The sequence below is a fragment of the Schistocerca serialis genome, chromosome 1 (genome assembly GCF_023864345.2).
Source record: "Schistocerca serialis cubense isolate TAMUIC-IGC-003099 chromosome 1, iqSchSeri2.2, whole genome shotgun sequence".
Lineage (NCBI taxonomy): Eukaryota > Metazoa > Arthropoda > Insecta > Orthoptera > Acrididae > Schistocerca > Schistocerca serialis.
In genome coordinates this window covers 946,386,939-946,413,212 of record NC_064638.1, presented here as the reverse complement: position 1 = coordinate 946,413,212, position 26,274 = coordinate 946,386,939, and the positions used below count along the sequence as shown (strand labels likewise).

The 26,274-nt window shown below is 42.6% G+C and overlaps 1 protein-coding gene across 1 annotated transcript in view; it reads right to left on the bottom strand.

Moving 5' to 3' along the window:
• LOC126412595 (venom serine protease-like) overlaps positions 1-26,274 on the bottom strand; it is a 306,758-nt gene that overhangs the window by 78,658 nt on the left and 201,826 nt on the right. The window contains exons 3-4 of the mRNA XM_050082261.1: positions 25,272-25,508; positions 21,381-21,579 (exon numbers count right to left, since the gene is read on the bottom strand). Coding sequence (XP_049938218.1) covers positions 21,381-21,579; positions 25,272-25,508 — 436 coding nt within the window. The remainder of the gene's footprint in view (positions 1-21,380; positions 21,580-25,271; positions 25,509-26,274) is intronic.

Below are 26,274 nucleotides of genomic sequence, written 5' to 3'. Positions count from 1 at the left end.
TCTATGAATTTACTTGTGAAGCGACGTGCTTGCGTACGTTAACTGATTTTGACAATGATTATTAATGAACTGGGTTGTAACTTGTGTATATTATGCATCGCTCGGCTGCACTGCTTTTTCACTGATGTCATATTTTTTAATTATGTGCCTGCTGTGCTTATTTATTTAAATTATAATTGTCACCTGATTAGTTGTGCTGATATGTATGTAAGTTATACTTTGTGATTTATCTGCTTGCGCCTTCATGTTTACTTATTAAGATGACATATGAACATTTATTTGCTTATGCTGATATGATGCTAATGACCTGTTTGCTGCTATGCGTATGGATTGCATTTTTATACATTTCTGATTGTTGTCATAACTACTCTTTAATTTGGTGTATAGAAATGCTGATATACTGTGTACGAACATAGAGTTTAGGTCACACTATTGTATTAATTATAGATTGTTCGCCTGGCAGAGCCTCGTTGTAGGATTTGTGCTGCATCCACTTTTTGACATTCTGTTCACTACTGGTATATTTACTCGCTATTGCTTGTTTTGCTTACGCTCAGTGCCTTATATTTTTAAGATAAGAAAATGAACTGCTATAATTCGACGAACGACATTAGTACAAGAAACTTCATAGAAGTCACATGAGCTGAGGTTTTATGGAAGCTGTATAAATTTATGCTAATAGGAAGGAAGCTAACGACATGACATACCATTACTAGGTTTAGACCATTAACAATTATTACACTGCATTTTTCGTGAGCAATTGAAATAGGAAGTGACACTTGACACAAGAAATACTCCACATGTTTGCTTCTGCCATAATTCTTGAAATGGTGTACACACTGTGAAATATTATGATCATTCACACTACGTAATCGTACTTAATTACTGAGAGTTATTCGAACTAAGTCTGTTAGAGGTCATGTATGCATTTCTTTGTTTATAATTCATAATGAGTAGAAGATTTGGGTCAGATGGATTACACAGAGGTTGTGTGTTGACAGTGTGTCTTCGGATTGTATGGGATGATGAGGTTTGCATTAGGATTTTATCTGTACTTGTTCGAGGAGACTGACTAGAGGAAAGAGTTGTTATGGAAGTGAAATGATATTGGCAATAAGGTTTATATGTATCGACGTATTGAAGAGGTATTATTGAGGTATTGAGATTATATGAAGTTGATGATTATTGGAGTTTTTGTGGACAAGAGGTATGGTAAATGCTATTAATGATAAGGTTTATATGTATCGACGTAAGAGGTATTATTGAAATATTGAGATTATGTGATGCTGATGATTATTGGAGTTTTGGTGTATAAGAAGTAAAGTAAGTGAGGAGCATATTTTTTTTGTTGGTCTATATGGAACAAGGAGGATGAAGATAGCAGAGTAGAACACTAAAGTGGAAAGAAGATTGCCTACACACACACTTTGTTAAATCAATAAGCAGTATATACTTTTTTTTTGGAGAGAGGAAGTATTTGCATATCTTGGCGCACTGACAGTTGTTCAGCAACAGTACATTTGATCTGGCTTGGCAAACATTGATCTTGACATGATGACTATGACGTTGACTTAACTATTATTGACTGTTATACATTGCTGCCACTACTACTTGATACACATGATAAACATCAAATTTTGACAGAATTGCATTTACACAGTTAACACTATTCAATTACACAGTAGTACTTAATGTGGATGAAAGATGAGTGAGTGTGTTTCGTGTGTTTTCCTTTCCTAATCCTACCCACCTATCTCCTAAATATTATTTTATTTGTTTGTAGTGGCTTGCACTGACACCCATAAATATTATAGATTTACTGATATTTGAGTATTTGTAATAGTTAATATGACAATTATCTGATATCATTTGTATGTTTATTAGAATTTATATGTCTAGTGTGTAAAAGCATTTGTATGTGTATTCAAACTATTGTTCATGCCTGAACTGTCTGATTAGTGATGGTGAATATTATGAACTGTTACCTGCACCTCTTCAACATAATGGGTGCCACTTAGAAACGTTTAATTTCTGCTGATGAACTGTGTGATCAGTGACAGTGAATTGATTGGTGCCACTAGGACATGTTTAATTTCTGCTTATAAACTCTGATGAACAGTGTGATCAGTGATAGTGAATATTATGGACTGCTCTCTGGACCTATTCAACATTGTTGAGTGCCACTAATGGAACTGATTCTACTGAAATAATGTCACTTGTTGCTGTCTGCACCTACTCAGCATTGCTGGGTGCCACTAATGGAACTGCTTCTACTGAAATGAAGTCACTTGTTGGTGTCTGCACCTGCTCAACATTACTGGGTGCACAGATGAAGCTACTTCTATGGAAATGATGTCACTTGCCGGTGTCTGCACCTACTCAACATTGCTGGGTGCCACTGTTAGAACTGTTTCTACTGAAATGATGTTACTTCTTGCTGTCTGCACCTACTCAACATTGCTGGGTGCCACTGATGGATTGCTTCTACTGAACTAATGTGACTTGTTGCTGTGTGTACCTCTTCAACATTGCTGGGTGCCACAGATGGAACTGCTTCTACTGAAATAATGTCACTTGTTGCTGTCTGCACCTACTCAGCATTGCTGGGTGCCACTAATGGAACTGCTTCTACTGAAATGAAGTCACTTGTTGGTGTCTGCACCTGCTCAACATTACTGGGTGCACAGATGAAGCTACTTCTATGGAAATGATGTCACTTGCCAGTGTCTGCACCTACTCAACATTGCTGGGTGCCACTGTTAGAACTGTTTCTACTGAAATGATGTTACTTCTTGCTGTCTGCACCTACTCAACATTCCTGGGTGCCACTGATGGATTGCTTCTACTGAACTAATGTGACTTGTTGCTGTGTGTACCTGCTCAACACTACTGGGTGCCACTGATGGACTGCTTTTTACTGAAATAATGTGACTTGTTGCTGGGTGTACCTGCTCAACTTTTACTGGGTGCCACTGATGGACTGCTTCTACTGAAAAGATGTCACCTGTCGGTGTCTTTTTTTTTTTTTGTATAAACTAATCATTGAAAGCATTTTATGTGAACATTTGTATAAACTGATTTTTTGTGTATTGTGTGAACTCTTATGTAAAGTCACATGTATGAAAAGAAGTTGTATTGCTTACTGTATTTCATATATTAGGTTATTGAAAGGTCAGTGCAAAGCCAAAATTTTAACTAATTATGTGATATTTAGGTATTAATATTATCTTTTATTTTTGTCTGTATTTTTCTGGACGAATTTGGTGGTATTTTCACCACCAATGCTGGCAAAAATACCATCAAATTCTGGCCTGTGGAGGAGGGGCATATGAAAGGTGGCTACACTGAGCCACTGCGCCAGAGATTGCGCCAAAGAGTATTATTAAGCCGCCTCCACAGTGCTTGTCGAGAGCTCGTAGCAGTCATTGCCTGTCGAGGACTCGGGGTAGTCTGGCTTGAGATGTTGTAGCAGAGAGTGTTTGTTGAGATGTGCTAGTAGGCAGTGCTTGCTGAGATGTGATATTGGAGAGTTCTGGTTGAGATGTGATAGTAGAGAGTCGGTGTGAGATATATTGTAAGGATTAGAGTGATTTTCATCAATATAAATGAGGTAACAAACTCCGTTTCTTTTTTTCTCATTATTTCAGTGTCCTAAATAATGCGTCATTACAGGTTCAGTCAACAAAGCATCTGGCGTGTGTTCTTGTATTAGAGTTTAATTCTGCTTTCCTTACGCAATTATAGTATTTGTAATTTTCTTTTATCACGTCAGTAAAATTGGTATTTAAAAATTCTTGTCTTGTTGAAGAAGAACCGTGCCAAATGTGCGTTGAGTCATACTTCCACATACAGAACAGTTATACTTGTGCTTTGGTTTCGTAGGTTTCATAGTTGCTGGGGACTTCATTAATTGTGTTAACGAAAATTTTCATTTCATTCTTTGTTGTTGTTCTTTGCAGTCAGATAGCGTAATAATACTAGTCAGGGCCAATCGATTACGAAACAGCGTAATCGGACTTACAGCAACTAAAATATTTTCAATCTTATTTAATTAAGCCCCCATGCAATACATATCCGTACGGCGGACAATCTTATCAACAGGGATGCAGGTTTTCAACTATGCGCCGCCGGGAATCCAGCACTGGCTGCCGTTGAATCAAAACAGGGAAAACAAGAACTTCCGATTCATCACACGACGCAACGCACTACTGAGTTTTATTTCCGCCTTTAACCACAGGAGCGTCCCGGCAGCACAGTCATTGCCCATAGCGCACGTGCGGATGGCCTCTCCGCGGCTCCCAGTAGGGGGCACCAGGAGCGCCGCTTTCCTCCAACTACGAGCGTCTTCCCGCGTACGCGTATTGCCAGCTCCCAGCATGATAAATTTCGACGCCTGCGCGTGATTATCATCAGTTGAGCCTTGCAGGAGTGACAGCAGCAGCTACCTCCCTCTGATGATATCGAGCAGCTGCATCGATGAAATATTGTGCGAGTTACAGAATACGATCCGAAGTTTCTTTGATTTGTGGCATCGGTTTGATAATGCGATATTCTTTGTTCGTCAAACATCCAGATCAGGAATCTTTTTGATTTTCTTTTTTTTTTTTTTATTGGGATTTATGGATCATTGCGAGAGAAATGGATTTAAGAATTAGATTCTGAAATTTTGTTTAAGGAAAGATTACACATGTGAAGTTTAATTTTTGTATCTCTTGGGTCATAGTTGTGTGATTGCAAAAAAAGGTTAACAGTTATTGAAGTTTCATTAAATGTTATTAAGCCAAATGATATACATTAGTATTGAGTTCATTTAACCCAGAGTCATTGTCCACATCCCAACTGTCAATTAATTTTCAATTTATTACAACAATTATCAAAAAATTATGAGTAAGAATGATAGCAATGATTTAGAGAATGCATTTCACCTTTACTTACCTCAGTAACTGTATTTCTTGAGGCGCGCTGTAGCTGCGAGAGCAATTTGCTCGGCGGTATCCAGTCTGGCGCAGGTAAGCCAAATAGTGTAGAAGACAGATTCTTTCTTTGATTAAATTTCACAGTTTTTTTAAATTTTTAGTTTCAAAGTTTTTAGTTTCAAGGTAATCAGTTTTTCATCGAAGTTCAAAGTCAGATTTTGTGATAACAAGTTTCAGACAGGGCACAATTTTTGTAAATTCTTGCAGTGAGATTTCTGTATGTATTCTCGCAGTTGAATTTTGTTACCAACAGTTAGCGCTGCGTAAGCTGTCAGCTTTAAGGTCTGGTATGCGTGCCATTGAAAACAGGAGCCGGCCGCGGTGGTCTCGCGGTTCTAGGCGCTCAGTCCCGAACCGCACGACTGCTACGGTCGCAGGTTCGAATCCTGCCTCGGGCATGGATGTGTGTGATGTCCTTAGGTTAGTTAGGTTTAAGTAGTTCTAAGTTCTAGGGGACTGATGACCACAGATGTTAAGTCCCATAGTGCTCAGAGTCATTGAAAACAGGAGGCCCAAACTAACAAGTTGAAACTAAAAACATTGAAACTAAAAATAAAAAACTGTGAAACTTAATTAAAGAAAAAACCTCTCTCATTATTTGGCTTACCTGGGCCGCATTGGATAACGCCGAGGAAATTGCTCTCGCATCTACAACGCGCCTCGAAAAATTCAATAACTGAGATAAGCAAAGGTGCAATGCATTCTCTAAGAACATTGTAAAACGTAACGAAGTCCAGAAGCCCATCTCCAACGTCAAATCTATCGTATCTTCTCATACTAGCTCCACTCACCAAATCTAACGTAGCAATCCCATCAATTCAGTTGTAACATAGTACAGCTGATAGTACCATGTTTTACATTTATGGAGGTGATAACTTCGCCGCAGAAAGTGTTGGGTCACTACCAGACGTGCGCCAATTAATCTGTTAACAATGCTTCTTTATTACACACATGTATATAACAGTTGAGTGTCAACTTCCCAGGAACCGGAACCCACTCCAACCGCCCCTGCCCTCCTTCAAAGGCTTTGGACAAGGTGTATTTATACATCTTGTGACAATTACGTTCTTTGACATTAATATGTTATTTCATGTTTGATGTTACAATTGCAATAAGTTAATCCAACAAAAACTGACATTGCAGAGTTTTAGTAGAAATGAAAACAAGTACAATGATAATGATATTTCCGAAATTAACGATCTTTTACACGTGCAATTTTGAAACATACATACAGTTAACAATTAAGTTCGTATTATTCAGTCGAGAACATTCTCGAATATCTTTACGTAATTTCATTAAATATGCGATTTTGTGAAACAATTTTGCGCTGGTAATACTTCTACAACATCAAAATTGCGGTTCAAACGTTCAAAATGACTTGTTACATACAACTTTTGAAGGCTAAAATGCGGAATAATTACTTACATCACAAAAATCTTTAAATCGTGTTATAAAAAATTAATGAATCGTTCTTCTAACAGTATTTATGATACAAATTGTGTTTCTAAATCAGGTTATGTCTCCAGTTTAAACGAATATTCCCTAGTGATCGTAATATGTGAACATTGCACTGAATTTCTCTATAGAATGTTTCAAAAACATTAATTACGAGTTTAATTACAGATTTTTAGATGGTGATTTCCATAAGAATATGTTGTCCTGACTTGCAAAGATACATAAATGTTAAGCTTTTCCAAAATTAATGGTTTAAATAGTTAATTTGCGTTATGGTAAACAATGATTTTTACTAATTGAATTATATAACTACAAAACTGAATGAAAAAGGTTACTAACATTTATACACTATAAACACAGATTCCAGAATTTGTTCTTTCTCTTCAAAACATCCTGAAATTCATATCAAAGTGATAATGACTTATCCTAACTGTACATTACTTTACCTGATTGTGAACATACATTAATTGGTCTGTGACACAGTTTAACATTTTCGATACAACTATTTCACACTCTTGCACTAAGTGACCTTATTCACTAAGTGTCCCTATACACTACCCATATCTGTTTTAGCGTGTATCGCATACTACGAAACCTGCTGTATCGGATACTCGACATGATCAAATGCAGCCTGTTTCGTTACAATTGCTATCATGTAAACGACAATTTAAGATTAAAAAGACAGCCAACATAACAGATCTTCTTTCACTAAAATCAGATAATTTTCAAATCGGCCATACAAAAATTGCAGCAACATGGAGGCAGCTTGCAATAAATGTCATAATGGAAATGCCAATTACACACTGCGCAACAAAATTAAGGGATTACTTATTCGAAACCCCGTGATTGTCTCTCCCCTTCAAATTTCGTCAAATGGATTTGAACGGTGTCTAGCAGTTCCAAGCTGTACATCAGAGCAAAAACTGCGGTCGCGCTGCGCTCTAAAGGGGTGAGGTCACGTTCAGTGGGATTGCTGGCCCACGATGTCCTTAGAGAAGGGCTGAATCGCAATAGAGATGTCAACATTATCAAAGACTGTCAACAACGTCTTCCTATTGACCCCCTGAGGCATTTTCGCGTCGATTATGAGTGGCGGTGTGTCTGAAACGTTTTCTTCGGCCACTCATAAGGAACTCGCGTTATTTCAACACTGGGCGTCGCGGTTCTGAACTCCATCACAGAGGCGTCAAAAGAAGTTGTGAAATGTGGGTAAAACGGGGTGTGACGACCTTCCCGTCGTGTGATACGTCACGACTGTGTTATGCAGCATTGTGGGAAATTTGGTGCCAATGGGACATCATTAACCCACCTTACATGCTCTTGCCTTTTTTTCGCATGTACCGACATCTTGCTGTTTGAAGCGACGTAGAACCCGAGGGTGACGTCACAAGGCGCCACGTTTCTGCGCCGTTACAAAGGAAAGTTATAGGCACTTTTGAACCAAATTTCAAACTTTTGAGTCGGGAAATAGATATAAATTGACTAAATATACACCGAAATGCGGAGAAATTGAGGGAGCACTTGCATATCTTCTGGTTCGCGCAGAACAATTTTTACATGGGAATAAGTATGCGGCAGCAAAAGGAATCCGAGAACACATCGACATGGAAGCGAAGGGAATCTGTGAAGCAGTTTTTCTCCGTCGATGCAGCATTACACTGCATGTCTATTGAGGTACAGTGATACACACGAGTTGACTACTGTATTTGATGCTTTTGAGCAAGACAGAGAGCCATCCGCCTATAAACTTACATGCATCTGCGTTACAGGATAACAAAGAATGGATGGGTGATCGATTGAGATGGTTCTGTAACGAGATACGATTTAATGGTGGACTGATGATGCACTCTACACAGGATGAAGTTGTTGCAGGCCAATTCTTCCACTGGTTTGTCAGGATTCATCAGTAGCATGACATAGCCTTCGTTCCACTCGTATGCTGCCACGCGTTCTGTATGTGGTTTAAAGCACTGTCTACTTGGGATCGTTAATGGTAAACCTGTCGGTCATCAGAGGACTTCCATCTCACGTGTGATGGAACGTGACGTATTCCCCTAAACGAACTATGATTTATGCGATGTACTCCATCCCCCTGTCGCATCTTGGGTGTAAAATCAAGACTTCAGCTTCACAACTAAGTTAGCGATCGGTGCTTGTGGGGCACTGCAATCCGCGTGTATACGTTTGCCTGACAGATGTGGTGTTTACAGAGTTAGTGACGGAACGACTTGTAATTTTCACATGTCGGACGCAGCTGCTATGTGTTTATCTGTTTCCTTGTAAGAGGTACCCCCTTACTAACGATCATTTTATATTGGGCTGACAGAGGCATAGTATAATTTGTGAACCGCGATCGGATGTGAACAGTGGATGCTATACATCTCTGGAAAGCTATATTGTGCTCGTATCACGCAGAGCCGATGTTTTAAGGCAGTAGTTTCTTCGGTTCGCTAACATAGTTTATCGTAGAGAAACTGGGAAGAAGAATGTATGTCCTGCGCTTGAAATATATTTCTTACACTGGAATATTAACAGCGTTACATTCCATACGACTGATAGGTTGGAAACGCAAGCGATCTAACTTTATAGTCTGTTTCAAGTACAGAACGTTGTAGCCTTAGCAGTGCATGTGTTTATGTTCTCTCTTACCAATACCTTCCAGGTACTGATACTAGACTCTGGAATAACATTTTAAAATTGATAACTTGGTTGCTTAACGTAAAAGTGCGTCGAACTCCATTCGCCTTGGAGCTCCATCGCACATAAAAATCATCCGTTTCTTGTTCTTCTTAACCGTCAGTTATTCCATGACGACATTTTCAAATCTGTTACTACACATCGATAAGGAGTGCTAACCTCCTCGACAACGGCGCATCTCGAGAAATCTTGTGCACTCGGTAAGCTCCATTCATTCACGAGACGTGGAATGTAGTGGTCTACTTCTGGTTGGTTGCAGATTAAATCGGTGGTGGTGTTGCAGGGCGGGTTGGTCAATGACAGTGTGAGGGGGTCTTTCAGTCTCTAATTTTACCCTAAGACTGCGAGAATGCTCTGTGACTCCCATCAGCGTAGAGATAGATCGCACATTAAGCACTATGATCGAGGTGTTAGAAATATGTAGAGCACTGTCTGATATACTTTTATGATGTATGTGTTCGAGAATTAACAATGAATGGACGTACTGCATAGTCATCTATCCACACTTGCAATGATACTCGCAAAGTGGAGAAGGGGTGGTTTAGCTATGATACTGAAATTGGGAAACACGCTGTCACATCATTGGTTGGTGTTGAAATTAGTGTAAAATTGCTAAAATTGTTCACAGTATCAACTGTGATGCTTATTATTTCAGTACTTCAGTGGTGTCTTATCCATCCCATATGTTGGTTACGACATAATGATTGACTGACTGCGCTTGTTTGAGTTGTAGAAGGAGTTTTGTGGCGGGGTGATACCTTCTGCAGATGGCTAGCACCGAAACAGTGATCGCATTCATGACTGCAACATGAGGAATCAGTCGAAACGGAACCCAGAGCCATCAGCTATTCGGTCAATGTGACAGATGAGTTTAAATGTAGTTTGGAAACCCACGCCAAAGCAGTAAAACTCGTACAATTTCTTTATATTCTAAATCACTTTTATTTAAAGTCATCCAGTGTGTGCAGTGTGGTATGGTAACAGCAGTAACATTATGATTCACGCAGTGCGACGTCTAGAGGTAGCCCAAATGACCTATCTTTCCTCCAAAATTCAAACATCCCGCCAGGGGGGGTGTGGCAGGCGGTGTGGCACTTTCCAGCCACATTGGGTAACGGTACTCGCGCCATCAGTTGACGTCACGGCAGCCATCTTGAATGACGACAGTCGCATCACAGCGCGACGTCTTGGATAACTGTACTTTGAGGTGATGTCCATGATGTCTGTGAGAGGTAGTGGATCAGAACGTCTTAATGTCAGTTTAGAACCTGACACAGACCTCGAGGGTGTGGCAGATAAACAACATGTTTGGCAGTGGACAAAGTGCGTTAGAGCAGAAAGAAAAATAGCAAGAAAGGGTCACAGGGGGCGCCTCTTGCAACTTACCGTATAGTCCGAGGGATATGATCATCCTGCTAGAGTGCAGGTGCCATCTTTAAACTGGTCTGTGCATTTGATCAATACCTGTATATTTAATAGGACTGTCATATGTACTCAATGCCTGCACGCATGTGGTCTTTGTTTTTGATATATGGGAGGAGAGAGTTCTCTATCGGATGAAGTTAGCTGAGCTTTTATAGTTCGTAATTTTTCTCTGATGGATGATACGGAATAATGACGATAGCATGTTGCGGAGATAGATGTGAACGGACGTGGATCTGTAGTACTTGTATGTAGTTTGGGGGTGCACCACAGCGCAGCAGCAGAAATCCTCGTCATTCTCTGAGTTCCTGTTTCCATTGAATGGTCAAAACACAGTCCTCTCACAGCGTAGTATGTTTCTACATGGATTGCAGAAGGTGGTAGATGTAGCTTTCTCCAACTTGCTACTCAGTTCCGACTTACATTGGAACAACCACATGCGAAAATCTACAGGGTAGCGTAGAGTTTGAGGGGTAGTTGCAGGATGCCTAGGGGCTACCTAAAACAATGTTGGAATTTTACTGTAGCAGATAGTTTCGAGAAAGGTGGCTCGTTTTGCGATATGAGAGTGCCAGAAATATGATTCACTAGTGACTGTAATCATTAGAGGACTTCTCCATAGGATCCAACGCAGGAATGTGGTTGAATGGAAAGACATGATTCCAAATCATAGACATCAATTCGAGCAGATAGTGTAACACTAGAGATCTGAAAAGCTAGTGTACACTTCTTACAACCTCAATCAGCACACCATCTACTACTGTTTGTGAAACTTCTTAATCAGTCATCGCCTATAGCTCAGTGGAAATATTGCAGAACCTCTGACATGGTATCGAGACAGAATACATTACAAATACTGGAAAAATATCTAGTGGCGGCGGCGTGAGGGGGTTGCAAATACCTGTTTCATACCATTCTCCTTAGCCGAATCACTTTCAAAATTGAGCGATTTTATGACGAGGTTGCATCGTGGGTTACATGTAACCAGACTGATGGTGTGATAATATACACTCTGGCGATCACCGTCTCGGTATTCATCCGAAAAAACCACGTCATTCATAGGTAATGCCATATATGGATTTATAAAGCCGGTAGAGCTTTTAACATGCATATTTGTGAGCACCTGTAGAACCAAGACTGCTTGTGACAGTAACATACAGTAGTTGTTGGGATCGGGTTTTTAACATCTGGAGATTTGTAAGACGCTTCAATCTCTCTTTCTAAGACACGGTGGTAGCACTCACAAGAAAAACTTATGAGACATGCATTTTCTCTGAGTATTATTTTGTATTGTCTGGAATCATTTATCGACGAAGTATTAAACTTAGTAGTAGGGAGTGCGTGATAGGTTCGCCTTGAGCATCAGGCTTATAAAGGATGTGTCTGTGTTCCGACAGGTGCAAAGGAAATGACTATGTCCATTTGTAAGGATGATATGGAGTTGACGCTGAGTACTGTGATAGCATAGGGAAGAGTATGTCAACTCATAGGAATGGTACTGATATTTCTATTTCCAGAGCCACAGCCGTCAACAGGTTGTATTTCCGATACTTCGCTCATTGTCGAATGTCGTTCAACTGAGACCACGATCGTAACATTTAGTTGTAAGTACAGGGATAAAATATATATGTGAACGATTTCGTACAATGATTCTGTCTATGCGTGGTCTGTGGTGGGCCTGATTGATGTTTCCCGTTAATGGCAGTAGCCATCCAAATACAAAGATCTGCTGGAATGCAGGAATGTAGCTGAGTTAACTGTGTCGTCCTCTAAACGGCAGATTAGCGAACTAATACTTAGTATGTGTTGGGCATCTTTCGTGATCCCATGGAAGTTTGAGAAGATTGAATAGGGGTGTTTGTTTGCACTTAACCATTATTCTGTCCTATGTATATAGTTCTGCTGAATGATTCTGCACATTTTGTACCTTTATTTAGCTGAGGGAACATGGACTGTGGTGCGTGCTTCTAGCAGGTGAAAGACAAAAAATGTTCAAATGTGTGTGAAATCCTATGGGACTTAACTGCTAAGGTCTCAGTCCCTAAGCTTACACACTACTTAACCTAAATTATCCTAAGGACAAACATACACACTCATGCCCGAGGGAGGACTCAAACCTCCTCCAGGTGAAAGACATGCTTGCCGGTTCTCTAGACATGAGAAACACCTTAGTTGACTCAGTAAATTATAGGGATGATTTGGAATCTGTTTCCTCACTGACATCGGTATTCATGACTGGAAATATCATTTTCCTCTATTTGTTTCGAGTTCTCATGTAAAGGTCTTTGCAGATGGGACAAGTTTCTAGTTACTCAGTGGTCTAGAACATGCTCCACCTTGCTAATGTTCAGGGTTTGTAGAGAAATAATATCCAGTCTGTATCTTGAGAATTATGTTGCACGAGCGATTGGTGGGATGTTGCCGTGTGCTTGATATCGAGAAGTACCGTGAAAATGGTATAATATTATGGCAAACCATGAAAAATACATGTGTTCTTGTAATCCCTGAGTCTGGAGATGGGCATAGAAAAGAGAGCATACAAGCAGGTCTGGAACAGAAACAGTAACGCGTTTTTGCCGAGGGGAAACGAGCCTGACTTTGTAGAACAGTTCTGAGAGTGACTTTGGTCCACTGAGGGCACTCTGGTCACTGATCGGGGGTGGATGACGGTCGACCTCACATGGAAATATCTAGTGCTGCGAGGAGTATATATGGTGCTGTCTGTCTTCGCGGTATATGTACGACTGATGTAAAAGGAATGATTTTGTATGATGGCGCAGGATAGGAAATGTATGTTTACTACATCGACAAGGTACGCGTTGATATATTGTTGGGTTGGAGATCAGTTTCACACTCTAATATTCAAGCTCCTGCCCTCAGAGGGAGGGCAGTGTAATTGAGTAAGAGTCTTTTCATATTTGACGAAATGTAGGGGCACTTTGCGGGGCTTAATTGTCGGTGCAATATGTCTATCTGTGTAAAATAGTTTTTGCTGCTGAAAGTCTCGCCTGCAGAAAGAAAGAAAAGGCGGATGGTGATCCCAAACCAGCTGCATCAGTAATTTGGAGGGTAAATTCGATAAGAGCCAATCATAATGCTTGATTCATTCACACAACATCATTTGTGCTGGGATATAGGAGTCTCTACATTGCGGTGAGAACGTTTGTGTATGTTGAAAGGAGAAAGGGTAACACGTGATAGGTGGGGTGCCACGTTAAGACCATCAGGAGGAATGCATTCGGCGTTATTTCGCGCTATTTTCGTAAACAGGTTCTGTTAGGGCAAGAATTTCCTTGCATACAAGCTGAGATATCAAGAAAGTGAGCTTTAGCTATTACTGGGACAGTATACAATTTCCGAGAGGTCGACTTGGTTCATATTTTACAAGGGCAGTTCAATAAGTAATGCAACACTTTTTTTTCTCGGCCAATTTTGGTTGAAAAAACCGGAAATTTCTTGTGGAATATTTTCAAACATTCCCGCTTCGTCTCGTATAGTTTCATTGACTTCCGACAGGTGGCAGCGCTGTATGGAGCTGTTAAAATGGCGTCTGTAACGGATGTGCGTTGCAAACAATGCGCAGTGATCGAGTTTCTTTTGGCGGAAAACCAGGGCATCTCAGATATTCATAGGCACTTGCTGAATGTCTACGGTGATCTGGCACTGGACAAAAGCACGGCGAGTCGTTGGACAAAGCGTGTGTCATCATCGCCGCAAGGTCAAGCAAGACTGTCTGATCTCCCGCGTGCGGGCCGGCCGTGCACAGCTGTGACTCCTGCAATGGCGGAGCGTGCGAACACACTCGTTCGAGATGATTGACGGATCACCATCAAACAACTCAGTGCTCAACTTGACATCTCTGTTGGTAGTGCTGTCACAATTGTTCACCAGTTGGGATATTCAAAGGTTTGTTCCCGCTGGGTTCCTCGTTGTCTAACCGAACACCATAAAGAGCAAAGGAGAACCATCTGTGCAGAATTGCTTGCTCGTCATGTGACTGAGGGTGACAATTTCTTGTCAAAGATTGTTACAGGCGATGAAACATGGGTTCATCACTTCGAACCTGAAACAAAACGGCAATCAATGGAGTGGCGCCACACCCACTCCCCTACCAAGAAAAAGTTTAAAGCCATACCCTCAGCCAGTAAAGTCATGGTTACAGTCTTCTGGGACGCTGAAGGGGTTATTCTGTTCGATGCCCTTCCCCATGGTCAAACGATCAACTCTGAAGTGTATTGTGCTACTCTTCAGAAATTGAAGAAACGACTTCAGCGTGTTCGTAGGCACAAAAATCTGAACGAACTTCTCCTTCTTCATGACAACGCAAGACCTCACACAAGTCTTCGCACCCGAGAGGAGCTCACAAGACTTCAGTGGACTGTTCTTCCTCATGCACCCTACAGCCCCGATCTCGCACCGTCGGATTTCGATATGTTTGGCCCAATGAAGGACGCAATCCGTGGGAGGCACTACGCGGATGATGAAGAAGTTATTGATGCAGAACGACGTTGGCTCCGACATCGACCAGTGGAATGGTACCGTGCAGGCATACAGGCCCTCATTTCAAGGTGGCGTAAGGCCATAGCATTGAATGGAGATAACGTTGAAAAATAGTGTTGTGTAGCTAAAAGATTGGGGAATAACCTGGTGTATTTCAATGCTGAATAAAACAACCCCTGTTTCAGAAAAAAAATGTGTTGCATTACTTATTGAACTGACCTCGTACATAGCTATGTGATGTCAGAATATCATTGAGAACCTTTTAGATGGTGAGTCGCCATGCTGACGTTTCGCGGCGATGTGTCAGTCACACTGGGGCAGATACGCACGGCTGGATGCAGCTCATATGTTCCATTAGGATCGCTAAGGAGAAAGCAGCCTGTGCTATTCTGGAACAGATTTCTATAGAGTAGTCTATGACATCAGTATCCATAGGTATAGCATCAGCAGCGGTAAACACATGTGCATGAGTTCCAGAGGATGACTTGGCGCTTGTTTAGTGATGTCACTATAACATTTGAAGAACTTTCACATGCGATCAGGACCAGAGTGAGAGTGATGGGTCACACTGGCTTGCATCCGGTGTCGAAGTGCTGTGCAAATAGGCAGTGTGGTCACATCAGCAACGGTGCCTAGGTGAACATGTATTTCGAGAGGAATTTCTCAGGTGTCAAGTATGAAAGGGATGCCGCTGCCTCATGCTTGAGAGACCTGAACAGGCACTCGTGCATGGCTTGGCAGTTGACAGCTGCATCACTTCATGGGGGCTGCCACTAGCCTCCTGTGCAGTCCCGTGGACAGGGGGCATCGTGCAGTGCCTGCACGTGTCTGTTGTATTATTTCTTGGGCGGGTCTGTAGGCTGTGCTATGTGTTATTTGGATCGTGTACAAGTAATGAGCATGTCTACACATCAGTGTACCGCATTATTTAGGAGCGGTTTGCATGTCTGCACTGTAATTATTTGGGTAATTTAGGAGTTGTTTGTTGTGCATTATTTAGGAATAGTTTACAGGTCTGTAGGCTATATGGCGTGAACCGAAGCGTGTCAGAGCGTTTTGTATCAGTGTGATAAATATACTATATCTCAAAATCCTTCCCTAAATAAATTGTTGCAAAATAAATAAAGTACACTCCTTCCTTACTCTCACAAGCAGCCCAGCGCAGGCTGAGTCATTTCCCCCTCCAGACTGTCATCTTGGGTTATGTCATAGAACAGATGACAACGCCCTCTAATGACAGTACGGTGTACTTGGTCCAGAACTCGTGGTGACCACACTGTTTCCCGCCATCTTGGATAATGGTACCTGCGTCATCAGCTGACGTCATGGCCGCCATCTTGGATTAAGTCACAGAACAGACTACAGAGCCCTCTGGTGGTATTACAGTGTACTAGGTAGCAAGCACATGCTTGCCACATGAAAACATGCCAAGCTACCTACAGTAATTAACACACAAGTGATCTGGAAAATTCATGCACACCAAATGTAAAGAATAAACAAAAATGAAAACCCATGGATGGTGGCACATTGGTGTCGAAACATGTTTGGGTACTGAGAAAAAACGGTGTTTTGCATAACTGGTGGACCTCACGTCCAACAATTCTGTTGGATAAATTTAGAAACCTGGTACTCGACTAAAACTGAGCGAACATTCTACTGCCATAGCGTAAGGATTGCGAGAACAAGACAAGAGAGATCGTGAAGTGTTCAGAGGCATATAGATATAAATTTTTCCAACGATTAACACTCGAATAGAGAAGGAAAAATGCACTGTACAATCTCTTGAGAGTTACTTATATAGAAGCAGAAAGTGATGAAACCTAGTCAAAATGTGTAACAAATGACAGATCGTAAATAAAACACAGTTTCAAACAAGGAATTTGTTGTATTAACGTTTGTGAAACATTCGAAATGTTGCACCAGTTTCTTGTAGCTCAAAACAGTACTGTGGAATTTCTCCAGTGTCTTGCGAGTGCACTTCGGCCCCTGTTACCAAAAGCATGTTTTTCCAGTACTCCGCTACGTGATGACCGATGTTTCCAAAAAAAAACTAAACTTATGAGTTGGGTATAAATGTTAATTCTACAATATTCAATGATATCCATGAATAAAAGTATGTGGACTTCTGTACTTGGTTTTTTAAGGTTTTTATTTCCGACGCACATTTCGGAGCTAAATCTCCAACATGAGGGTTTACAAGAGTCACTAGAGACGCTTCGTCATGACCTGGTGAGCAATTACACCTGCATATTGCGAAAATATGCTTCAACGCTGGTTCATGTTAAAATTCATCTAAGCTGTTTGGCATTCATAAATGAAGATCACAACATTGTGAATGTTCTACAGCTTTAAGTTATTTCGTTGACAGATTTTCGGTTTACATGGCCTTCATTACACTTTGACTATCGTCGCCAACGAGTGTACAGTATTCGTAAACAACACTGAAAAAGACGTTACACATCGAGAGAGAGGTACGAAAATAGAGTAAATGCCATCTTTGGCAGTGCAGTTGTTATGTAACCGAAAATCTTAATCAGTACAAACAGTAGATAAATATAAAGGAAACAAACCAGAAAAACATTAACATTACACCTCGAAAAACTGTGTGTGTGTGTGTGTGTGTGTGTGTGTGTGTGTGTGTGTGTGCGTGTGTGTTATACCTGAAGATGTGGTGGATTGGAGGAGGACAACATTACCAAGTATCACATTTACCAGTCAAGAATGATGATCTGGGATGCCATTTCTATTCATAGCAGAGCAGAACCTCTTTCTGTGTTATCCGCAGCACCCTTTCAGCGCAACGATCCGTTGACGATACTCCTCCGGCCGCAGTGGCAGAGAGGTTCTAGGCCCTTCAGTCTGGAACCGCGCGACCTCTACGGTCGCAGGTTCGAATCCTGCCTCGGGCATGGATGTGTGATATCCTTAGGTTAGTTAGGTTTAAGTAGTTCTAAGTTATAGGCGACTGATGACCTCAGATGTTAAGTCCCATAGTGCTCAGAGCCATTTGAACCATTTGACGATATTCTACGCCCCGATTTGTTGCTCTTCATCGCAAGCCATCCTGGTCTGACATTTCAGCAAGATAATGCCTGCCCACACACTGCGATAGTTTCTACTTCTTGTCTTCGTGCTTGCCAAACTCTAGCTTGGCCAACATAATCACCGGATCTCTCCCAACTGATAACATTTGGAATATTACGGACAGGGTCCACCAAACAGCTCTGGATTTTGTCGACCTAACGCGCCATTTGGGCGGAATTTGACACGATATCCCTCAGGAGGACATCCAACAAATCTGTCAATCAATGACAAGCGAATAACTGCTTGCATAAGGGCCAGAGGTGGACCAATTCGTTATTGACTTGCTCTTTCTCTTAAATACATCATCCAGTTTTTCTGATACTGTCATCATTTGTTTGTCTGTGCACGACATTTATCGATTTCTGTCCCATTTGGATAATTTTTTCGTGGCGTGTCTTTTTTTTTCTTCTTAGAGTGTACTCGTATATTCAGCTGTGCAGTCAGTTTAAGAAAACAGGGTGAGTCGCGTAAGATGTAACGGATCAAGATATCGAATCGACGTTTCCAGCACGGCACGTAATTTTGTTGCGCTGTTAATACTGTTAAGTCTTGTGTCAAACAGATATTAAAGCGAGCGTGATTTTTTTTATTGGCATGCTAAATCTGTGGAAAAGACGAGTTCGTTGACTCAATGCTTGATAATGATGACGTTAAAACTTTCACAAAAATATCCACAAAAGTGTTTACTAATTGAAGGTCAAGGCGGCTGGTGTAATGCCAAGCTCTGCCCTTGTATCAAGCCTTTCGATTATTTGCTTGTTTGAACGCAAAACCTTTTCACTTAGCCGGCCGGGGTGGCCAAGCGGTTAAAGGCGCTACAGGCTGGAATCGCGCGACCGCTACGGTCGCAGGTTCGAATCCTGCCTCGGGCATGGATGTGTGTGATGTCCTTAGGTTAGTTAGGTTTAAGTAGTTCTAAGTTCTAGGGGACTGATGACCTTAGAAGTTAAGTCCAATAGTACTCAGAGCCATTTGAACCATTTGAACCTTTTCACTTAAAAATGGGTACACACACACACATCTGAAACAGTTTTCCCAAGGCCTTCTAATAAACAGAAGTTAGCATAAAGTTCTATTTATAAAAACCGTAACTGATATGGCTAGGAGGAAACACGTTTTATCTTAGTAGTGGAGGCCTGTCTTCCCGAGCCATGCAACGACTGAACCTGACACCAGGGGCCGTCTTGGCGGCATTTACACCGCAATAAGGAGCACTATACCACTGTACTCGTCTTTTCAAGAACTTTCGAATGCCATTAGAAAAGTACATCATTGAATTTAAAACAATCATGTCTGCTCCAATGTCTCTGTTGATACAAGAGTCTTAACGGCGCAATAAACTTACGCATCCCTCTGCGTACCATCGTTTACTGAAAACCACGTTTCAATATTTTGAACCTATCGCGACTCATCCTGTGTTTAAAGCCGTTTAGTCAGGTTAGGAGGAGTGATTTCATTAGTCGTAACACTGCTCTTTGTCGCCACTGTGGCTCTATCAGTAAAGAAGCTTTACTGCACTTTGCGCTAATGAAATCACATCTCCTAACCTGACTAAACGGCTTTAAAAACAGGATAAGTCGCGACAATGGTTTTGAATACCACTGAAAATGTTCCTAATTTCTTGGAATGAGTGAAAACATGTGATGGATCTCGGTGTTTGCAGGCCACGGTGGCCAAGCGGTTCTAGCCGCTTCAGTCCGGAACCGCGTGACTGCTACGGCGCAGGTTCGAATCCTGCCTGGGGCATGGATGTGTGTGATGTCCTTAGGTTAGTTAGGTTTAAGTAGTTCTAAGTTCTATGGGACTGAAGACCTCAGATGTTAAGTCCCATAACGCTCAGAGCCATTTGAACCATTTTCGATCTCGGTGTTTCACTTATGATCCAGATACTAAGCGCCAATCCATGCACTGGATGCGCCCAACTTCACAGAGAACGAAAAAGATTCAAAGCGATGGTGATTTTTTTTTATGTTCATGGAATTGTGTATCTTCGCAGGGTTCCTGAAGGTCAGAATGTTAACCAACATCACTTCCTTGAGGTTCTTGCTCAACTCAGTGAGAAAATAAAGAAAAAAAGGACCCGAATTGTGGAAGTCAAGACAACGTATCGGTTCATAACGCATTGTCTATTAAGAGGTTTCTAGAGAAGTACAGCATCTCAATGTTAGACCACCCACGTTTCCGCCTGACTCAGCACCTTGTGTATTGCGCAAGGCGTAATGTGCATTAAAATTGACAAGACTTCAGTTCGTTGAAACAATGAAAGAAAAGGCGGCATACGTCATCAAGGAGCTCACAGAGAAAGACTTCCAGCATTGTAAATATGAATGTTTTTGAAATAAAATTTTCGCTGCAATAGTCTCTGGCAGCCATAGTTGCGGGCGCTTAACCATAATAATAAACATGTTTCCCAGTATCATCGTCTTACCCAATGTTAGTTATATAGAAGTATCTGACCTTAGTAACTTGGCTAATGAATCCATTTCCACATAGACGAAGAGACGGTCATCCGCTACTTCCTGCCCTTAACAACTGTGCTAATGTGTTCCTTGAAACTTTCGCGACGGACTAGTTATAGATATGGTTGTCGGGCAAGACGTCAGATGTCGTGGAGGACAGATGCGTTTTACATCGACTAGCGTGCCCTTTATTGCGCTTTTGCACTAGTGTGCTTCAGAAAAAAAAATTCCATAGGACTAGGCGCATAATATTCGTAGCAGATTTGCGACTTGCCGCGTGTACACCAACTGAGTCGTAACCGACAATTTTCAAATGGCTCTGAGCACTATGGGACTTAACATCTGAGGTCATCAGTCCCCTAGAACTTAGAACTACTTAAACCTAACTAACCTAAAGACATCACACACATCCATGCCCGAGGCAAGATTCGAACCTGCGACCGTAGTGGTCGCGCGGGTACAGACTGTAGCGCCTAGAACCGCTCGGCCACTCCGGCCGGCTCGACAATTTTCTCTCTATGGTTCCAATTTATTGCGGACGTGCTGTTGCCTCAGCAGACTTACAGTGATAATGTATTTGCTGGGAAAACAAAAGATGACTTCAGTGCATTACAGGCATGTAAGTAAAGAAGTTTGGGCATAAGGTGTCTGTATCAGAATATTCACAGTCTTTCGATGAGACACTACATAAATCAGTCCCACGATCTACTAGTTGGTAAAAAAGTGAATCCAAATAAGGCACACGAAGCGCATTACAGGACAGTCAGTCACTCAGAGCGCAGCGTACCTGTGGCGATGTTGTGGTCCCCGACGAGCAGCGCGAGCGTGTCAGCTGTGTAGAGCAGCAGGCAGTGCGCGGCGGTGACGGCGTGGCGCGTCGAGATGATGCTGGCGCCGCACACCACCTGCTCCTGCTCCAGGTCCACCAGCCCCGCCATCATGGGGTACTCGTTCACGCCCGTCTCCTTCCCGTTCACGATGCGCGTCTGCAAAAGTCCAGCAGCCGCCACGTAGTCATAGTGGACTCGTACATGCAGATCCGCACTGATGAGCGGAAAACGACCGTACCTCATACATTTTCGCTTACTAACGGGCAAGGACAGCAGAGGGACTACTGAAAATGAAACTTCCTGGCAGATTAAAACTGTGTGCCCGACCGAGACTCGAACTCAGGAACTTTGCCTTTCGCGAGCAAGTGCTCTACCGAAGCACGACTCACGCCCGGTCCTCACAGCTTTACTTCTGCCAGATCTCGTCTCCTACCTTCCAAACTTTAGAGCACTTGCTGCGAAAGGCAAAGTTCCCAAGTTCGAGTCTCGGTCGGGCACACAGTTTTAATCTGCCAGGAAGTTTCATATCAGCGCACACTCCGCTGCAGAGTGAAAATCTCATTCTGGAAACATCCCCCAGGCTGTGGCTAAGCCATGTCTCCGCAGTATCCTTTCTTTCAGGAGTGCTAGTTCTGCAAGGTTCGCAGGAAAGCTTCTGTAAAGTTTGGAAGGTAGGAGAAGAGATACTGGTAGAAGTAAAGCTGTGAGGACCGGGCGTGAGTCGTGCTTCGGTAGCTCAGATGGTAGAGCACTTGCCCGCGAAAGGCAAAGTTCACGAGTTCGAGTCTCGGTCGGGCACACAGTTTTAATCTGCCAGGAAGTTTCATATCAGCGCACACTCCGCTGCAGAGTGAAAATCTCATTCTGGACTACTGAAAATACTAGTATGTAGAGTCAGATCATACCTGGAAAACTTGAGTGAACAAAAGAAGGACTCAATACACGAGAGGCAAATGTGGTATATTCGTAAGGGAATAGCTTGCTGCCTTTTGGAGACTATTGGGAGGGCTGCACCGATGGGTGGGCTCGTGCTTGGTCTGTGGAGTATGTCTGTAGATGTAGATAAAAAAGAAAGATAACATCAAAATACAAGCATCTATGAAAATCTTCAGGAGAATGAAGGGCTTCACAAGAAGATATTTATTAAAAAATGAAAACATTCGAAATGATTTGAACGAACAAGCTGATAATGAGGAAATAACTGAATGTGGGAGAAGGCAGAAACAACATGTCAAATGTGAACAGACTGAGCAAAAAGTTAGCAAATTTAAAACTGTATGTGGGGCCATTCAAATAGCTGTTAAAAATAAAGCTAGGAGAAAAACGAAAATGAAATTTTATAAAGTAATGGCCTTACCCACATTGGGATGTACGAGGATAGATAAGATACGAAAAGAAGATGACAGAATGAAATGTAAAATAAGTATATAATAAATCTTAAATAATAGGCAGGATTGGACAGGTTGCTTACAAAGAATGGAGAATACTAGGCTTAATAATTGTGGCGAATGGCATGGAAAGGAAACGGTACGGGAAAGTGGAAGGAAATAATTATCTCGAGCCGCGCGGGGCACTGCGGCAATGCAACGGCGAGAGTTGAAGACTTGTGCCGGACCAGATATCCAACCCGGATGCTCTGCGTCTATAGAACGGTTACCTTAACCGCTCGCCCATCCGGACAGGCTTTGCGTCGCACCAAACTCGCAACTTCCCGCCCATTTACCCTCTACTCGCAGGTTTCTGAATCCCGTAGGAGTTCGTACGTTGGTTGTGCACTCGCACTGAATCTTTTTTCATCAAACAGCCGTCGCACCCATAGAATTGTAGATATGAGTGGTGTCAGTTCTGTCGGACGTGTCCAACTCACGCCTGAGGGAAAAAAAGAGATTGAGGACGACCCAGTATGCGCTAGAGACAACTGTGAAGCCGTAATGGGCAAGAATGTCTACGAGCGTGGTCTGATAAGTTTGATTAATTTTCATGAAATAACGGAACATTTTTGTAGCGCCTTCATTGTTGGTAAACTTGATTATTTCAAGGATCGTATAAAGAATTTCAACAATGTGCAGCGTACAGTTCATTGTTGACAGCTGTCTGAATTGATCACTTTATCGACTACGATTGAAAATGCAGAAATCCGACTTTTATGTTGTTATCAAATATTTTTCATTTCAAGCGTTGGACTGGCGCACAAATTACAACACGGGATGAAGTTCACGCAGACTCTGGACCATCACTCAAAACCATTTACTTTTGGATTAATGAATTTAAACGTGGTGAGGCAAGTACTCCGGCCGTCCATTGGAGGCCATCACAAAGTAAACCATTACAGGATCCGTGATATGGTAATGCAAGACTGTCGAATAAAATTTCACGAGATTGCTGAGCCTGTAGACATTTCAACTGAGCGAGCGCGTAATATCCTGCCCGGAGAACTGGCTGTGAAGAAGCTGTGTGCGACCTGGATGCCAAGTTTGCTTTCAATTGCCGAAAAGCACATCTGGCACCACATTTCGACATTAAGTTTGGTAATATTTAATCGCAGTCTACATGAGTTCTTGCTCCCATTTGTGACTGTTGATGAAATCGGGATCCATCATTACACACAAGAGTCACAACGGCGGACAAAATTGTGGACAGAAGCTGGTGAAAGTGCACCGAAGAAGGAAAAGACCATTTGATCAGCTGGTAAGATGACGGCCACTGTTTGTTGGGTTCCCAAGGAATAATCCTCATAGATTACTTGGAAAAAGGCAGAACCATAACTGGGTATTATTATGTTTCATTGTTGGATGGCTTGAAAATTGCGTTGGCTGAGAAAGGACCAAGGTTGGCACGCAGAAAAACACTCTTTTTCTTTTAAGAGGATAATGCAGCACCCCACACGTCAGCGATAATTTGGGTTTGAATTGGTTGCTCATCCACTTTATTCACCAGACTTAGCCCCAAGTGACGCCTTACTGTTCCCTAACTTGGAACTTTGGCTTGCTGGGAAGAACTTTTCATTAAATGAAGAAGTGATAGTTGCACTTAAGGAGTATTTTGTAGAGTTAGGCGGAACCTATTTTTCTGGTGGGATGAAAAAGTGGAGGTTTCCCTCAAAGGAAACTACATCGAGAAGTAAGATGTTATGAAACAAACATTTTTTAATAATTTTTTTAGCCAGCTTTATCAAACTACTCCCGTAATTCATGAAGTGAGATGAAGAACAAGATGATGATGATGATGACGAAAGACTACCCAAGAAAACCCTAAACTACAAGCCGAAAGGAAGGAGAGACATTGTATTGTATTGTATTGTATGTGAACTGGGGACCTAGAAACGACGCAGCGCAATGGTCCACAACCCCACGACGACTACCGCAGTCCACTTCACCCCTCCGTCGCCCTAAACCGAACCCAGGATTATTGTGCGGTTCGGCCCCCGGTGGACCCCCTAGGGAACGTCTCACACCAGACGAGTGTAATCCCTATGTTTGCGTGGTAGAGTAATGGTGGCGTACGCGTACGTGGACAACTTGTTTGCGCAGCAATCTCCGACATAGTGTAACTGCGGCGGAATAAGGGGAACCAGCCCACATTCGCCGAGGCAGATGGAAAACCGCCTAAAAACCATCCACAGACTGGCCGGTTCACCGGACCTCGACACAAATCTGCCGGGCGGATTCGTACCGGGGACCAGGCGCTCCTTCCCGCCCGGAAAGCCGTGCGTTAGACCGCACCGCCAACCGGGCGGGCTAGGAGAGACATGGTCGACCAAGGAAATGATGGACATAAACTCTGTGAAGAGAGAATACATTGAATGAAAAACGATGACAATGCGTAATGTATGAGGCTGCGAGTGTTACCTGCTTCCTGACGCCGCAGGTGCAGTCGGCGGGCGCCGGCTGCTGCTGCTGCACGGCAGTGACGGTGCAGGAGAAACGCGAGCCCGCGTTGGTGATCGCCGTCTGCAGCGCCACCACCAGCCGGTTGGCGTCGGACGACTGCGAGAAGCTGCCCTCGCCGCAGTACAGGTGCGCGTCCGACAGCGATGCGTCGCCAGACGTCGACACGCTGAGGCGCGCCGTGTCGCACTGTCCCGTCTGTGGGCAGCCGGCACCAGCGTCACGACGGCAAAGGCCAACCGCTAGACTGACGCGTCTACTCTGATGTGACAAAAGTCGTGGGATATCTCCTCGTATCATGTCGGACCTACATTGCCGGAAGTGTGCAGCTACACGACGTTCCATAGACTCAACAATTCGTTGGCAGTCACTTGCAGAAACATTGAGCCGTGTTGCCTCTATTGCCGTCCATAATTGCGAAGGGTTGCCAGTGAAGGATTTTGTGCACGAACTGATCTCTCGATTATGTCCCATTAATGTTCGATGGGATTCATGTCGGACGATCAGGGTGGCCAAATCTTCCGCTCGAATTGTTCTTCAAACCAATCGCGAACAATTGTGTCCCATGTGACATAGTGCATTGTCATCCATAAAAATTTAATTGTTCTTTGGGAACGTAAAGGTCATGAATGGCTGCAAATAGTCTCTGAGTAGCCTAACATAACCATTTTCAGTTGAACCGGCCCATTCCATGTAAAGACAGCCCACACCTTGTAAGAGGTCCATGACTGAGGGATTTATTGCTAGCGCACTCGAGCAGATGTAATTTCGATGGATTGCTCACATGCTGTCTGCGATATGTAAGCTATAAGAGAATCTCAGACCAGAGAGCAGTGTTGGCTGCAGTAAGAGCAGTGTCAGTAGGAGTAAGTAGTAGCTAGCAGTCGTGTGTATGGAATTGGCTGGGCCGGTTGTGGGGAGCGATGGCGGTGCCTGAGCGATGTAGTATAAAGTAAAAGCAGCC